A 16190-nucleotide genomic window follows, 5' to 3' on the forward strand; every position below is an offset into this window, starting at 1 on the left:
AGCAGGACGTTATCTTTCTTTTCAAGGAATGACGGCGCTGTCCCTATTAGCTGCCTCAAGAAAAATATGCATAGTGTTACGGTTGCCAACAGAACATAGGGCATGCGTTCTAATTTGTAAAACAAGAAAGCTTCAGTGTCGGTCATGGCACTGGTGGAAGGTCGATGCACCTGTACTCTGTTCATCTTTTTCTACCTGTCATACTCGTTTTCCGACGCTGCAACGTTCGTTTATCGGCCGTTCTCGGGCGAAACAGGCAAATTCTGCGGGATTGCTACGTGGGCGGTGGCGGATTACCCATTTTCCTCGGATTCCTCGCCCGCTGAAGAACGCGTTTTGGGTTCTGGGTATCCTCTCTAATCTTCAATTCACGAAAACTCTTCGTTGTATATTTCGGTAAACCTGAAACGGTGGTTTGTCTACGAGGTACGGTGTGTCAGTTCATGTGTATCCAGTGTCTTATCCCAGAGAAACGAGTTCATCGGCCGTCCTGACGCGCGACGAAAGGACGCCAACTGTGCTGCCTTTGTGCCGGCAGGCGGTGCATAGTATCTGATGAAGACCCCTGTTGAAACTTGCCTAAGGGAAAGCGGCCTAACATCCCTGTGGCAACTCACCAGGCGATTTCAGGCCTCCACGGAGCAAGCAGTATCGCCCAACGCCACATGAAATCGTACGAGAGACAATTCGTTTTATAAAGGATCCTCGCGTGCAGGGAAAAAAGAGCACCCTTTCAGGCCAACTGGAATCCCTGTTTCCACGAGTTCATCTAGATTCCCCCAACGTATTGACTGTTAACGAAAACAGGACAGCCGAGAGGGGGAACCAATTTTTATTTCATCAAGTCAGAGAGAGCAATATCTTGTGGGTATGCATTTCAGTCTCGATCTGTTGTTCTGCTGAGGAAAAAGTGAAGGGCACGACTGACCGCACACGTCTCGTATCCTTACGGAGACAGCTACAAGCGGCGTTTCTGTGTCTTCTGGGCAAATTCTCATGCGTTTTATCTGAGTACGAGAACCCACTTGCATGATCCCAGTTCGAGTATTCCTATTCCTTCATTTTCTACGGGTATCCTAGTGAAGAGCTCCACTGTAGAGAAAGCATTGCCCCGGGCTGAAGAAACCGACGCCGAGGAACAAGCGGGCATGTCCAGGAGAAAGTGGTGGACCTACGGATGTCTTCTGTTGGTTGTCTACACACTAGAAGATAAGCACCGGATCTCTCTTCCCATACCACGAATTCCACAACTGTTTTTCTAACGGCGTCCTCTCCAAAACAATCCAAAACAAGCACGCTGTCGCGGGCCTCTAAGAAAGGTTGCTTTCGTCTGTGTCGCCGTCCGTGCGCTACCGCGCCGCGCGTAGAACCGGGCCGGCTTCTCTGCGGCTGTTCTCCAGCGTGGAAGAACGGAACGGCGCTGAATGTGCGTGAATAATTTTATTTTCGTATCCCTGCTTGATAGAAGATAGCATTTCTCCTAGTTCTGCTGCATGCTTTCCGTTTTGCATCGCGTTTTCGTGAATAATAAACGACGGCGTCCTCCCGTTCTGCTGATGGAAGACGGGGAAAGCTGTCCTTTTCGGAAAGTAGGTCACGCAGCTGGGCAGTGACAGCGCTCTCTGGTGTGTGTCTTCACGACAGTATGACTAAAAGGGCGATCCCGGCAATTTCTTGATGCGCATTTTCTCGGAGATCCATGTATTCTTCGTGGGTCGGCGACAAGGAGAAAGGCAGAAGACGATCCATACCCAAAAGCGCCCGGAAGAGGCGGCAATGAGGGAGGCGGGCGATTTTGCCCTGAATAGGAGATGAGGCGAAGAAGAAGTGGCGGACTCAAATCCGAACCTTGCCTCTCATCTTTGTTTCCGTGTTTCTGGGTCCGGAAGCGGCGTTTTTCTCTGAAACACCTCCAAATGCTCAGTCCGTAGCTTACCCCCTGACGACCTTGCAGCTGTAAAAGGCGACTAGTCGTGCATCTGTGACCAATGGCAAGCCACGTTTTCCTTCATATGATGTGATTTTAACGTCTTTTCTCAATTTGACCCAGTAGTTTAGGGCTCGACACGCCAGGTTGATGTTCATTTTGCGGTCGAAGGCACAAGTGACTTGGCCGTCGGATTCCGTGGAATCACGGCTGACAGGAAGAACGCGTTCCCGCGCGCTTGCTTGGAAACAGGCTTCACAGTTTTGCTGCATCCCAAACGTACCATATTTCCTGTTTCTGTCAGTTTCCCCAGCCTTACGCTCTAATTGAGCGTCTCTTCTCTTCCTGATTCGTTTTTTCCTGGCATTTTCCCCTTCACTCGCCACCGCACACATGGGTCTGTGACCCTGCAAACCCGGTCTGCAGCTGCGCTTCCCGGTCGCATGAATTCGGAAAATCGTCATGCTTTAGCCATTTCTTTGCGTGCGGTTTCCGTTTTCCTCTCCATTCACCATGGCCTCTCTTCAGCTGCCTGTCGGTCTCTCGCACTCATCGCTGGCGCATCCGGCCGTCGACCAGCAGCTTCTGCGCACGGAATTGCCGCCTGCTGCTATGCTGCCTTCGGGTGTATTGACACCCCAGCGGAGAGCCACGCTGCCTGCTTCGCGACAAGGCAGCGAACGCTGGACTTCCACCGTTGTTTATCCATCATCTTCCGCTCAGCAGACTTCGTCCGCACAAACGCACGCGTCTTCCCTTCCTTCTTACTCCTCGTCGTTTCCTTTCGTTTTCCCGCCACCTGTTGGGCCGAACCCCGGTCTCTCCGCAGAACCTGACGCATCTGCGCACGGGTGTCGGCCTGCGGTGCCGGCGGCTCCCGGAAGTGCGGCGTACATGACCTCTGCACTTTCGTGTGTGTCTTCGCTGCCGCCGGGTGCGGTGCCGACTGTCTCGGCACCTGCTTTTCCGTATGTCGTGTGTCCGGACGGGTCTCGCGCACCGAGCTTGTCTCGCGTCGTTCCCATAATTTTGACGAGTCCGCTGCGCAGGAAGAAGCTGACAACTGCGGTCACGCGCCGGGAGTCCTCACACGGAGAGGAGGCGACTGCTTCCGCAGCGAAAGGTCCAACACCCTCCCTGTCCAGCGGCCAAGGCCGAGGCGGTGCCGCTTACGCGGTCTCTCGGGACCGCACCCGCGCGGCGTCTGCGGGGTACAGCGGTCGCACTCAAGGCGAGAACGGGGAGGGTGCGTCTCCGAGTCGGCAAAACATTGTGAGAGAGTTCTCCTCTCCCCTCCCTTCAGACAGGTCTCCACTAAGGGCCGCTTCCCTCGACAGGTTCGGCGGTGTGCAGCCGCCCTCCTCGCTGTTTTTTGTCTCGCCTTCTGCTGTTACAGCCGAGAGACCCCGCCGGGCGGCCGGAGACGGGGAACACAGTGCGCGTGCAGACCACACCGAGACCGAGAGAAGCATGGTCTTCCTCTCGAGCCCCTTCCACCGGTCGCTGCCGTCTTCGCGAAATAGCCACATTCGGAGTTCGCACACCCGCGGAGGCAGCGGCGAGGCGTCTTTTGCCGGAGTAGCTCCTGTCCACGACCCTGAAGGGTCTCTCCACTCGCATTCTGCTCCGCCTTCGCGCCTCGTTGCGGGACTGCATATCTCTTCCCACCTCTCGTCTTCGAGTTCTTCTCTCACCGGCGGGACCTCGTCTCTCCAGCACCCAGGGGCGGCCGCGGCATCTGCGGCTTCCTTCTCGAGTGTTTTGGGGAGGAGCGAGGAGGCGCCTGCCGGGCCGGCGTCTATGCACTCGTCCTTCTCTTCCGCTCGCGCTCTCGCGCGACCGGCGGCTCCCGCCTTTCTGTCGCCCCAGAAGTTCGATGCATCCTTGCCACCCCGCTCATCTGCGCTTCTTTCGTCTTCCGGAGGTTTGGCGCTCGTCGTCAGCGAAAATCAGAAGAGCGACTTTGCGGAGATTGCCCCCAACCGATGGGCGTGGGGCGTGCGACTGGGGGAGCGCGCCTGGGAGGCGTATAGACACCAGATGGCCCTCACGTCTCACTTTGCCGTCACGAGCGACGAGGTGGCGCGCACCCTGCTCCAGGGGAAGTACCCTGAGAGCCTGCAAACGCTCGTCTCGGCCTCGAAGTATAACGAAGACCGCCGCGAGGAGGCGCCGCAGAGACAGGCCCGAGAAGAAGGCGGCGCCCGGGAGAGGGCGAGCCCGAGGCGACGAGGGCAGCGGGACGGAGGACTGGAAGGCGTAGAGCGACAGCAAGCGAGGTCGCGACGCAGGTCTTCTTCTGAAGAGGACCGGGCACTCGAAGACAAACTCCAAGAGATCTCCGATGAAGACTCTTTACCCTCCCAAGGCCGCCCCGGCCGCCCCACCCCGGTCTTCCCGGGACTCTCGTCTGTGTCGCGCAAAGGTTCCCCAGACGAAAACGCCGTCGAAGAAGGCGGCTTCCTCGATGCAGCGCTCAGCTCTTCGGACGAAGAAGACGAGAGAAGGACGCGAGCGCCCGGAGCACATGCTCCAGAAGGAGATGAAAACATTCAGGCGGACGAAGCAGCGAACCAAGTCGCTGTTGAGCGGAAAGAAACCCGCTGGTCTGTGGAAAACCTGCGAGACGCAGCCGCCGCTGCGAGCCAGCGCCTCGATGTCCACCTCGTAAGACAGACGAGAAAGACAGAAGAACAGGTGCAGGGAAGACGATTTGAAGCCAGAGACGGAGAAAGTCGGAGAACGGGGAAGAACAGTGGGGCGGGGTGAAAAAGAGGCTAAGCAGGCGAGGGTGGGGAACAGGGAACGAGAACAAGAAGAAAGAGAAAACCAGGAAGGTAGCGTTTGAACGTTCGGCCTGTCCCTGGCGTGTTGGTGGAAAAACCACGGGATTGGCAGGATCCGAGTAAGGCTGTCGTTTTTCTTTTGTCTCGCAGACGATGGCTCCCCAACTGGGAGCACCCGTTCAACCTCCGCTTCGCGACGTCGTCGCTCGAACGCCTTTGTCTCTGGGGGCGCCGCACAAAGCCCGCAGTCGCCCCTCTGTGCAGCTGAGACTCGACCGGGAGGCGAAGGCCACACATCGCTCTTCTCAAGAGAGAACCAGCGAAGGTAAGAAGCCGGTCTCCACTCCGGAAGAGCTGATGGTGAGGGGACGGGAGGCGGAATAACGAGGAAACACCTCGTTCTGCGTCTTCTCAGTTGATGTTGACAAAAAGCGGACAGTGCCTGATCTTTGTTTGAGTCAGTCGCGAAAGAGGGCATCTGCTCATGAGAAGGAGAGACGCCAAGGGAGAAGAAAGAAAGAGAGACAGGAGATGGAGAGGGTAAATTCGTGGCAGTGGACTGGAGTGTGTATGGAAGCGGAGCACCGAGGCTCTCGCTCAGGCACCACCGAGGGAAGAAGGTGGAAGCGGGCATTCGAAACGGAGACGGGGATTTCGGGGGAAACAGCAGTGCTTCTGTCCGTTTGTCTTGCCCCTCTTTCTCTCTTTTTTCCCTCTCTATCCTGCTGTCTTGTGTTCGATGCTGCTGTGCAGGCCATGTGGGGTCGCGGCGAGAAGAGGCTGCGTCCCCGTCGTCTCACCCCACGGTTGCTTCGCCTCACGCCTCGGGGGTCCCTCGCTCTTCTTCGGAGGCGCCTCTGTGCGAGCCCGCGTCTTGTCGGCGCCCCAGAGGGCGAGAGGACGACCACTCATTGAGGAGACACTTCCCGGCCACCCCACAGTCGCGGCGCTCTCACGTCCCGCATGCAGGAACTGCGGAAAAGCTCCCGAGCTCGCATATCTCTGCCTTTCCGCGTCCGTTGCCGCTCCTGGGCAGAGGAGCCCAGGTGTCTCTTCCGCCCCCCACCAGCATCTCCTCTCCCTCTAGCCGTCGGCGAGTGCCTGCAGGAGGCTTGGACGAGGCTGCGCCTCGCGTCACAACCGCAGAAAGGACAAGAGACGACGAGCGAGAAGCGCGTTTCTCGGGTCGTGTTGAAGGCGAGGAGAACTTGCGGGATGAGACATATTCGGCAGGGGGAGAAGAGGACGGGGACGGACGACGAGAGGAGACTGCCTCTCCGGAGAGCGCCAAGAATGCTCCCGCTTTGCGGACGCGGAAAAGCGGAACTGTTTTCGGCAAACGGGCAAGGCCAACTCTCTCGACTCCTCACCTCCCGGAAACCGAACGGCGGCGGGCGAGTGACCCTGGGAGTCTCTCCGACACGGGTGTCTCCACCCCACACGACCGCCTGCTGTCGCCTCGCGCGCGGCCCAGGCGAAGAAGCGACGGGAGCCTCGAGGGCCACAGAGGTGCGAGGAGGAAGTCGACACTCCTGCGGGCTCTAGGCGAAGACAGAGAATGGGGAGACCTGAGAACCGTGGAGAGACTTCAGGCTGCGTCGCCCTCCAGCGCGCTGCGTGCAGTCCTGCGATCGGAGAGAGAGAAGAAGACCGTCGCATTTGTCGAGGAGGAAGTAGGCGAGAGGCGAAAAGACGAGAGGGGACAGAGAGAAGAGGAAGAGGGACGGAGACAAGAGAAGAGACAAGAGGACAGGCAAGAAGACGACCAAGCCCGAGAAGACGCGATGCCTTCTGGAGACATCCTCGAAGCGCTGGCGCGTCAACGAAGAGACGCAGAAGATAGCGATGAGTTGCAAAGTGTCTCAAGTGGAACTTCTCTGGAGGATTACCTCGCTCGCAGGAACCCCTTCCGCGTCTCAGCAGACAGCGAAGAAAAACGACGCAGACATCGCGAGCCGGACTCGACTCTCCCTGATCCACATCTCAGTGCGTCTCGAGTCGACAAAGCTCCTTCCCCGTCGGATGCTCCCTCTTATTCTTCGCCGACGTCTGCGATTGCTGAGCGGCAGTTGGGAGACGACGCCTTTTCGTCTCCTCTTGAGTTTGAGGGCCCAGGCGACTTTTCCGGGGATTTTTTCGATGCAGAGCCTGCGAACGGCGAGGGAGAGGATAGGCAGGAAGCTCCGGGGAACTCGTTGCAGCTTGCCGTCGGTGACGAGGCTGCGGGGAGAGATGTGGGCTGTGGGCCTTCGCCTCCAGGTGGCGCCCTCACGCAGGATGCCGCGACTCCGGCGCGTCTCCAGTTGGCACTGCCGAGCGACTCTTCTCTTCACCTGCGTCCTCCGTCTCCACGCACGCCTCTGGCGTCTGCAGGCGCAGTGGCTTCGGGCGAGGTCCTGGAGCGCCCATTGGTGTTGCCCCCTGCAGTCGCGTCTGTGCAGCGCGGCATCCAAACTTCGCTGCCTTCTTCGCCAGAGACGCGCGCCTCTCGGCGGGGGCGCGGCGACCACGGCCGGCGCTTCGGGCGACCTGCGTCTGCGCGTTTGCCGGTGGTCACAGTTGGCGCGCGTCTCGTCGAGGAGCCGATCTCTTCGACGCTGGAGAAGCAAGGTTCCGAGGGCGAGGAAGAGGGCATCTGTGGGGTCGACTCGGCGTCTCCGTTTCGCGAAGGTGGAGGGGCCTTCGCGGCCTCCCCGGCGCGGTCGGAGGTCGGCAGCAAGCAGAGGAGATATCCCTTGAGACAGCGCCTGCCTGCCCTGAAGCCCTGGCTGGGCGAGTACGCGCGGTACGGGTACAAAGACGGCGAGTGGGGTCTGGTGGGCGTCTCTCGGTGCGTCAACCAAGACGCCTTGAGGACCGTCGCGAGAGACGTAACAGTTGACGGTGTCTTGGGGGCCGTCGGCGGCCGAGAGGAGAAGAAACGACAGAAAATGCTGCGAAACGGAAGGTTGCTCGAACTCGCTGTCGACGAAAGACAGCAGATGCACCGACACGGACGACCCTTCAAACTGGCCGACGCCGGAGAAGAAGAAGGAGAGGGGGTCGAACGCAGCGGGGGGGAAGCAACTGGCGAAGAAGGCGTTTTGGTACTGCCGGTGCGAGACGCCGGAGAGAAGAAGAGCAGTCGGCGCAAGAGGGTGCGAAAGAGAAGACGCGAGCCACCGGAGAGACAAGAGGAGGAGAGGGGAAAGCGAGAGCGACGCCACAGAGACGAGGGCCGACGAGAGGAGGTGGGGGAGAGAGAAGAAAGGAGACGCGGGCGGAGGAGCAGTGGAGAGCCGGAGCGAACACGCACAAGCAGTGAGCCTGCACAGGACAAGGCCGGAGGCGAGGCACAGGGGAAAGGGGACTCCCGAGAAGAAGATAGAGAGAAGAAGAGCAACAAGAAGAGACATTCGAAGAGCCAGGCGGAGGAAAAGGTCTCAAGTGACGAGAGAGAGACTGAACTTCAGAGAGGACGTGGTAGAGGCCAAGGAGAGAGAACAGAAAACACCCGAACATCCGATCTGACCAGCACCACCTACGAAGAAGGTCAAGACGGAACCCGCAGACTCTTCACCTACAGTGCGTCTTTTTCTTTGCTTCTGTTGAACGGAATGGAAGGAGAAGAGCGTTTCTCTACCATCGGGCCGTTATTTCATTTGCTTTCTGTCGGTACATGTGGATCTTTGCATGCTCGGGCGTTCGTCACCCTCTTGTTCGTGGTCCTTGCTGTGTTGTTGTTTTTGATTTCACCGTCTCGTTTCGCTTTCTTTTATCCCGACGCACGTTGACAACCGCCCGCAGTCCTCCGTTGGATCCCCGGGCCTTTTCTGGTCTCGCGCGTTTGGAATTGGAGCTTCTCCTCTTGGCTCCGACTTCGCCACGTTGTTCTTCTGCGCGTCTCCTCGTGTTCCTCGATCTGTGTGTCTCCGTACCCCCTCCCACCGGTTTAGTCGTTTTCGCTCGCGTTTCCGCCTATCTGTTTCTCCCGTTATGTTGCTGGTTGTCCCAGTCTTCTTCTGCGCGCCGCACAGACACGGCGATGATTGCTGTCGCCTCTCTCCTTGTCTCTCTGCTGCAGAGGCCGTTACCCTCCCCAGCGAGTGGGTGTGGATGAACGCGAACGCGGAAGGAACGCTCAAGGTAGGAAGGTGTCTTTGGATGCGTCATGTTGAGACATTTCGCTGACACAAGCTCCACTTTGCGTTTCCCTCTCGGGTGCAGGGGCGCGAGCAGAGTTTTTTACAGACCGCGAAACAGCCCAGTAAACATGCGCTGCGGAGCTGAGCATCTGTGCGTCGTGCCAAGTTTCTTGTGTGGCCGCGTGTACGCCAGGGGCTTGTGTCGAGAGAAACATGCGTTTTTTCTCGTACCTTCCTGCTTATAGATTTCTCTGGAGGAGCGTCCTACGGGTCGCTATGCCAACTTTCGATTCCTGTCTTCTGTTTCCTCCACTCCGTTCCTCGATGCTGTGTCGCGGAGCGCACTGTTCTTCTGTTTTCTCGAGGCGAGTCTTCCAGTTCTTCGCTGTCCAGTCTCATTCAGTTTTTCGATGGCGTCTTGAATCTCTCTCGTTTCACAGGCCGCGTTTTCGGACTGCGGCGCTGTGTTTTTCTTTGGGATTTTCCAGTGCTTTCGGTTGCTGTGCGTCTTCCTTTCTCCGCAGACGGCTCTTCTAAGTCGGTGCGGAGCCAACAGCCATACGCTCCTCCTTCGTCTCGCGCCTGGAGAGACAAAGCCGCCTATCGACAGCGGGGAGTTCGTCCATGTAAGATTTGTTTGATTTTTTCTGGATCCCCCTTTCTCGCTCATTTTTCTGTTTCCCGAGTCCTTCTCGGTCTTCCTTCTTTTCGTTTTTTTTCTGCTTTGACCCTCTTCGTAACCGTCTCGGCGTTTCGCTTTCTCGATCTCTGTCTCTGCGGTCTTCTCCATCGCACGCGTCGTTCCGAATAGTTGTGTTTCTCTTTTTTCGCGGTATGTTTCGTTTCGTCTGTCGTCCGGCTTTTGTCGACAGTACGGCGTGGTCACGATGGGGAGCGGCCTGCGGGTGAGAGTCGGAGAGAAAGAAGCTGTCCTGGACGCGGAGGGAGTTTTCTTCATTCCACACCACACGGTTTGGAGTCTCTTCAACGCCAGCAGGTTCGTCTGGGGACAGATGGGAGCGGAACGCCAAGCGACCTCCAACAGGGACGAGAAGTGTGAGGGAATGGCAGCGCGAGTCAGAGCCGTGAGATGTCGTGTCTCTGACCAGCTGTCGCTACTGTTTGCTTCTGGGGAAGGCGCGTTAGGAACAAAGGACGAAAGGCACGGAGGGGAAGGAAGCGACAAGAGGGAGAGGCAGAGGCAGCAGACAGGCAAAGCACTGGTTTGGAGTTGCTCGAAGAGAGAAATGAGACGGAGAAGGAGGAAGGTGGGGCGACAAGGCTGGAGACAAGCGGGGGAGATACTTCGCGGCGAAGGTTTAGATATTCTTCTGTGGAGGAGCGGCTTGGTGCGGTCTGCGACAAGTAAAAAGCGTAAAGGAAAGAGTGTATGTTCTCGTTTGGAGATCCTCGTTTAGAGTTTAGAATCCAGCATTCAGAGAACAGGGTGAAGTCGTTTCTCTTCACTGTGTTTTTTTCGTTTTTTTATGTGCTGCAGAAATGGCGAACACATCGACGTATATCTTACTTTCTGGAAAGTACAGTAAACAGCTACGCAGGGAGTTTCACAATGAGCAACCCGTGAGTTTCGGAGGCGACTCCTGTTTGCCTTTTCTCTCGTCGCTTTGCTGTCTCGGCGGCTCGTACTTCTCCGTGTTCTTTCGGCTTCTCTCCTCCGTTCCTGTCTCGAAGAGAAACGCGGGAGTATGTGGAGTTTCCGTCTCACAGCGTGAATGGGCTGTTGTTGGTGGAGGAGGCAGGGGCAAAAAGAGATTCTGCGAAAAAGAAGGGGAGAGAACCGCGGTGGGAGATTTACGGACACAAGCCCGATTCCGTAGACGGCACCTCCGTGCTTTCGCGTTCTCTCGCTACCGTCTGAGTTCTGTCTTGATACTTTCCGTCCCTCAGGTTCCCTTTTTTTCGCGTTTTGCTCGTCTTTCGTGGTTGCTCTTGAGTCTTTCTTCTTACTGGTACGCTTCTTCCCGCTTGCTTCGTGCTCTGCTCGTTCTCTCTCCCCTCTGTGTCTCAGCCGGTCTCACTCGTTGGCCTGTGGCACAGAAGAAGAAGGAAGTCTGCAATTTCAAGTCACAAATGAGAGACAGGGCCTCCTTCTGGGGACCTTTCTGGATGCCCGGATGTGACGAGTTTCCAAATTCCGTATCTCCGGGCCAGCTTGTCAATAAGATTCATTTTGGTGTGGAACGACTCTCTGCTTGAGAAATCAGTGATCTTGTCGCAGTTCGTGCTTCGTGGTGCCTACTTGTTTCCCTGCGAGCGCCAGTTGACGAATGGTAACTTCATTTGAAGAAAGAGAAAGGGGAAGAGAGCCGATGGTAGCGAGCCAACAGAGCGTAGATGAGCAGAGATCTAGTGCAGGAGTCGTGCGTCTTACGACGAACGCGGAAGATCTGGTGGTCCCGCGCAGCCACAGAAACTGCACACGAGTCCGGTTGAGACAGAAGCATAGTGCCCAAGACGCGACGGCGAAAATCGGTTGTTCTTCGCATCCACCGGTACACTCCGATCTGGCAAAGTCTAGCTGAGACAGGAACGGAGGAAGAAATGTAAACTGTGACGCCGCGCGATTCAAGTGCCGCGCTAACAGCGACGTACAATGTCAGACGCCGGCGAACGTGGGTGCACATACGGCACGATAGGCGTGAACAGATTTCGGGACAGAAAAGTTGCCGCTGTCGACTTCTTGAAGCCAAGCCCGGTGCCACGAGAGAGGTGTTACGATATGTCAGTGAACAATCACATAGAAGCGAGAGGGAGGGATTTTATTACTAGTTTTGTGCGTAGGTGGTTGTGATTTGTTCTGCTTCCCGACCCATGATGACCTAGAATGCTGAGGGCACTGTCGCCGTGATATGGCTGGTATTTGGTGCCAGTCCTGCGGGCATAGGCTCTTCACGCGCTCAGGGTTACGGACCAACAGAGATGCATCGGGACATCGTCGGACACAGTATTGTCACTTCGTTTATGGAGCCACTAAAAGCGCCCAAAGCAGAGGCCGTCTCAAAGAGTGGCTCAGCACTGACAGGATATAGGAAAGATTGAAAGTGTCACTACGCTCGGCAGACGCTTTGAACGTGTAGTCCTTAGATTCCTTAGATCGTGTTGCCGGCCCATTCTCCCAGGTTGGCTGTTCGTTGGGTTCTGTTGTAAAAACATGGTGGCAGTGGTATGCTCCTTAGAGAAAAAGTTGTCCTCAGCAGCTGTCCTCCAAACTCAAGGAGTTTCATCACCGTCGTACAAGAGATTTGCGCACCCCATTTTGCTCGCCCAACTGGACTATTTACACTTCTTGCGACGTTTTCTGTTTCTCATTCTTGCGGAGCTACCGATATTCGGTAGCCGGTTTGCTTCTGCCTCATTTACTTTGAAAGGGAATATTCATTCCCAGAGACAATAGTAGCAAAGGGTCGTCAGCAAAACGGCTCCTGCCGAATGCTGCCACCGTTCTTTTCTGGCATACGTTAGTATGTATTAAAGCAAATATCGACTCCCGGGTGACTGAGCGGCCCGTGCGTCGCAATTGTTTGAGACTGCATCGTTAGTTAAGCAATTGGAAAGGGCACCCTTCGCAATTGTTTGAGACTGCATCGTTAGTTAAGCAATTGGAAAGGGCACCCTCCTGTCGACATGTGTTTTAGGAGCACGCATCCAGGTTCGCATTTGTGTTACGCTCCTAGACATCAGAACCGGTATGTCTTAACCAGAAATAGACAGGGTTCTTCGACGATTTCGAACCCCGTCCAGTCTGCGGGTTCCCCTTCTGCTGAGCAGAGGCAGTACAGTGTATCAGGAACAGTCTAGCGCTTTGCGTTGCATTTTAGCAGCGAGCTTGCCTCAGAACGATAACACATAGACAGCCGGCGCAGCTATCCGTCATGAGACGAGCTGCATTCCTGTGTATTTGCCAAACGCAGCACTCTAGGACAACACCACATGTGAGACTGCTCGTCTCCAAAGGTAGCAAGCAACGCGTGAGCAAGCACTATGCCTCAAGCACCACAAGCGACAGAGGGTTTCGACGCAGTCAGCCCTGCCGGAAAAATCCTTGCTTGATTGACATCGAAACAGCAAATGCCGGTCCAGTCGCCACTGCGCGCTGATCCAGTGAGACACGTAACTTCCCTCCATCACAGACATCGTAAGTCAAATAGAAAGTTTCTGTGTAGAGCTTGTGATCGATTCCCGGGGAACTCGGGGGGGTGGCTGACTAAAACAGCTTTTCGACTTGGAATTTGACGATGCCACGCGTAAGTCATTCGCCTGATGATGTGGGTTTTTATTCATCGATAACACTCTACGTTGAAACATTTCCTAGCAAAGGCTTTTGAGCTTTTTTGAGCTTCTGCACCGCTCTGGGAGCTGTCACAGATACTGAACCACTTAAACTACACCTTGGCTCTGCGATGTCGTCGCTGATGTAGATTCAAGGATGGTGCCCGTACCAAGTGGCCGGATTTTTCAGGGTCTTCGTTGGCAAGTATTCACACAGTGCGCTTGCCTTTGCATGGTTTTGGAGACATCACAGTTGCTGTCCACTGTCGCAGCCAGCGTCCTTTCACTAGTCTGTGGCATTCCCTACTTGGCCGCATATGCCGACAACTGGTGCGGGTGAAATGATGATTGTTCTCAGGATGCCGTCGGACCTAGAGACAATGCGGGCAATTCAGCGCCACATTCCTGCAGGATGTAGTTTCCTCTGGTTGATTTCTACTGCTCTGTGGCTGATCATGGCAGTACAGACACGTTTCGTCGACGGTGCCTCAGAAAATCCAGACATTGTTCTTTCCTCTCGAGTAGCGAATCTCCAACAAGCAATGAGAGGAGTACGCGCAGCAGCGAGACAACTCACAAATGCACGACAAGCTCACGCCGATACCTTTCAGTTGTTTATCCAAGAAAAACGGTCCATGCAAGCTCAACAAAGTGTGGATTTGGCGAGACTGCAGTCTCTGAGGGAAGGAGTACAGAGCGCAGCGGCCAATATCACAGAGAAGAAGATGCAGCTGGCCAGCAAGCTAGGGGAGCAAAAACAATGTATGGAGGCAGCTAGGGTCGCGGTCGCGACTGGACGCGCCGAGCCCGGACTACGAACGCAAGCCCTGCGACAACTACGCCGCGGTCATCATATCGCAAAAGAAGCCGAAGACACCCTAATAAACTCGACATAATTTTGAACTTCGTAACGGCACTCCTCAGCTTTCATATCGTGCACATCACTGATGTGCCATGACCGAAGGAAGCTGGTCGGTGGGATTCTTCGACAGAACATGCAAACCAGTGATACTCATGTTTTCGTTCCGGCTCTCCACCAAAGTGCAGAGATGACATGGGATCGGCAAGACTCGTCTATTTTGCAGCAATGTTCCTGTGGACAATTCATGGCAACTGCAAACGAATGCCGAAAGGTATTGCGCCAATTCGAGTTACGTGTCCTCGACACAAATGGACCGCCGCTCACCGTAGTTCTGTACAGTACAATGGCATATGCTCGTGTGGTGGGCGGTCTCGAAACCATTGTCTGACGGAATAAGTTCGTCTCTGATCTGAATTTGGTCGTGTGCTTGTGGTAGTGGAGTGAAAATGGAACGATAGTTGTCGCAGATTGCAGTTTCCGCCACCTTGTATCACTGCGTAGGGGTTATGTCTCGGCTAGTTCATAGCCGGGGTCTGTTTATGAAGATGTGTTGATGCATCGATGCCGGTGCTGTCAGCCTGCGACCTGGCATTCTTATCCGAGCTGAACTGCCGAGGAGGGCATGGCTGAAGAAGTGGCAAAAAACGAAGGAGGATCGTGGACGCGGTCGTCCCTAACAAGCATGCAAGCGCTTGCTGCTTCAGATGGGTTATCAGTGATGCTCTTTCGGCGTTGTGCCCGAGAAGCAACCGTCAGTGTTGGTAACTCAGCCAGGGTGGGCTGTTAGATGCAGTTGCATATGCAAGATTCAATCGTTCAAGAATCGGTCTGATTATGTTTAACGGTGATTGTCATAGAGCGACTTACACGCTGAAGCGGTACTGCCTGACGGCATTCTGAATTCATTCGACTGCCGTGGCATCACCTATGCCCTGTCGTGTACGATATCGAATAGCCTCGTACCTATAATACAACTCGTTCCATTTCGGAGCGTTCGAGTATGGGAAGATAAGAACATATTCTGCCAAAGCCCCATACTCTGCGCCCCAGCGTGGCTACGGTACAGCCGATTCTTATCGGAGTGTGTGCAGCTAAGGCGTATGCTCACGCATTTCTCACTAACAAAGAATGCGCAAGCTTCTGACAGGATCGTTCCCGTGTGCGTTAGAAACAATATAATTTGCCCAATCAAGACGTGGGAGCGATCGGCAAGGTGAGAGTGTATGCGTGCCACAATTTGGCAACAACCAGTCTCATACAATCTTTTGAGAATTCCTGGATCGGATGCTACCGCTGTTAGTGGCGGGCATTCCCGACTTTAGCGCATTTGTGAAGCCACAACACCAGAGCAAATACTTCCCCTCTTCCAAGCCGTGAGTAAGGACTCGTCACCTACAGGCGACGTTATCGTCAAGAAGGATGTGGAAGATGCTTGTTCATGAGGAATGGTCCGAAGAAGAGGCAAGTGGAAAGACAGACACGAGCGTTCCTCTGAAACGCCAATGAAAATTGTATCTATAGTCGCGGGCGTCTCTATACTCACGAAGAACGCAGGCTTCCTCATCTCTGTTTGCCGTAGGAAACATGAACACAAACATTCAGCGGCACAGCGGCATCCTCTTGCATCGCTTGAAAGCAACGAATCCGCACTATGATTTGAAAAGTCGGAATAAACCCACGAATTGCTTTCTAATCGCGTGGATACGCCGTATGACTTAGCATTTTACTTTGGGAAGGCGGTCGTGTGACGCCCGTGACGTCCCCAATGGACTTGAGTATGTAAAAAGAGTTATTCGACACAAGAACACGGATTAAGTCTGTCGTGACAATATTCCATCCAAATGATGTGTGAAGGATGGAATGATGGGTAAGACAAGCCGCAGCTTTTGTGGCTGTCACAAGATTTTCCGTGGCTTTCTCCACTCATATTACCATGTACGATGAATACGTAGCATCACGGTCAGCGGATCGTCTTTGGGTTTAAACACATATAACTTCACGAGTCTTCCGAAAACACGTTTTCGTCATCTGCAGAGACCGCGTACAGCATGAACTGTGCCGCGCGTGAGATATCCTATGATTCCTTGCGATGTGCGCACCATACTGGACTGGTTGCCCTACTTTACTACAGAACCGCTTAAAGACGCTTTGAAAGATATAGGCATGAAATTGCATATGTCCTCTTGGGGTTATTTGCTTCG

General features: G+C 55.0%; 2 protein-coding genes across 2 annotated transcripts; both read left to right on the top strand.

Annotated features, from left to right (window-relative positions):
- Positions 1-1414: 1414 nt before the first annotated feature.
- TGME49_213040 (hypothetical protein) lies at positions 1415-12252 on the top strand. The gene is made up of 7 exons (XM_018779589.1): positions 1415-4594; positions 4864-5038; positions 5467-8277; positions 8777-8838; positions 9362-9463; positions 9710-9834; positions 10336-12252. The coding sequence occupies exons 1-7, from the start codon at positions 2441-2443 to the stop codon at positions 10382-10384; spliced, it is 5478 nt and encodes a 1825-aa protein (XP_018637873.1). The 5' UTR covers positions 1415-2440; the 3' UTR covers positions 10385-12252.
- A 188-nt stretch (positions 12253-12440) lies between these two features.
- Positions 12441-16135, top strand: TGME49_213050 (hypothetical protein). Its single transcript, XM_018779590.1, has 2 exons — positions 12441-12544; positions 12770-16135. Exon 2 carries the CDS (start codon positions 13445-13447, stop codon positions 14021-14023), a length of 579 nt encoding a protein of 192 aa, XP_018637874.1. The 5' UTR covers positions 12441-12544; positions 12770-13444; the 3' UTR covers positions 14024-16135.
- Positions 16136-16190: the final 55 nt, after the last annotated feature.

The sequence above is a fragment of the Toxoplasma gondii genome, chromosome V (genome assembly GCF_000006565.2).
Source record: "Toxoplasma gondii ME49 chromosome V, whole genome shotgun sequence".
Classification (NCBI taxonomy): domain Eukaryota; phylum Apicomplexa; class Conoidasida; order Eucoccidiorida; family Sarcocystidae; genus Toxoplasma; species Toxoplasma gondii.

Coding starts and splice junctions, on each gene's coding strand:
- TGME49_213040 (XM_018779589.1), top strand. CDS start 2,441: ATGGCCTCTCTTCAGCTGCCTGTCGGTCTCTCGCACTCATCGCTGGCG. Junction 8,839..9,361: donor ACGCGGAAGGAACGCTCAAG/GTAGGAAGGTGT, acceptor CTTTCTCCGCAG/ACGGCTCTTCTAAGTCGGTG. Junction 9,835..10,335: donor AGTCTCTTCAACGCCAGCAG/GTTCGTCTGGGG, acceptor TATGTGCTGCAG/AAATGGCGAACACATCGACG.
- TGME49_213050 (XM_018779590.1), top strand. CDS start 13,445: ATGCCGACAACTGGTGCGGGTGAAATGATGATTGTTCTCAGGATGCCG.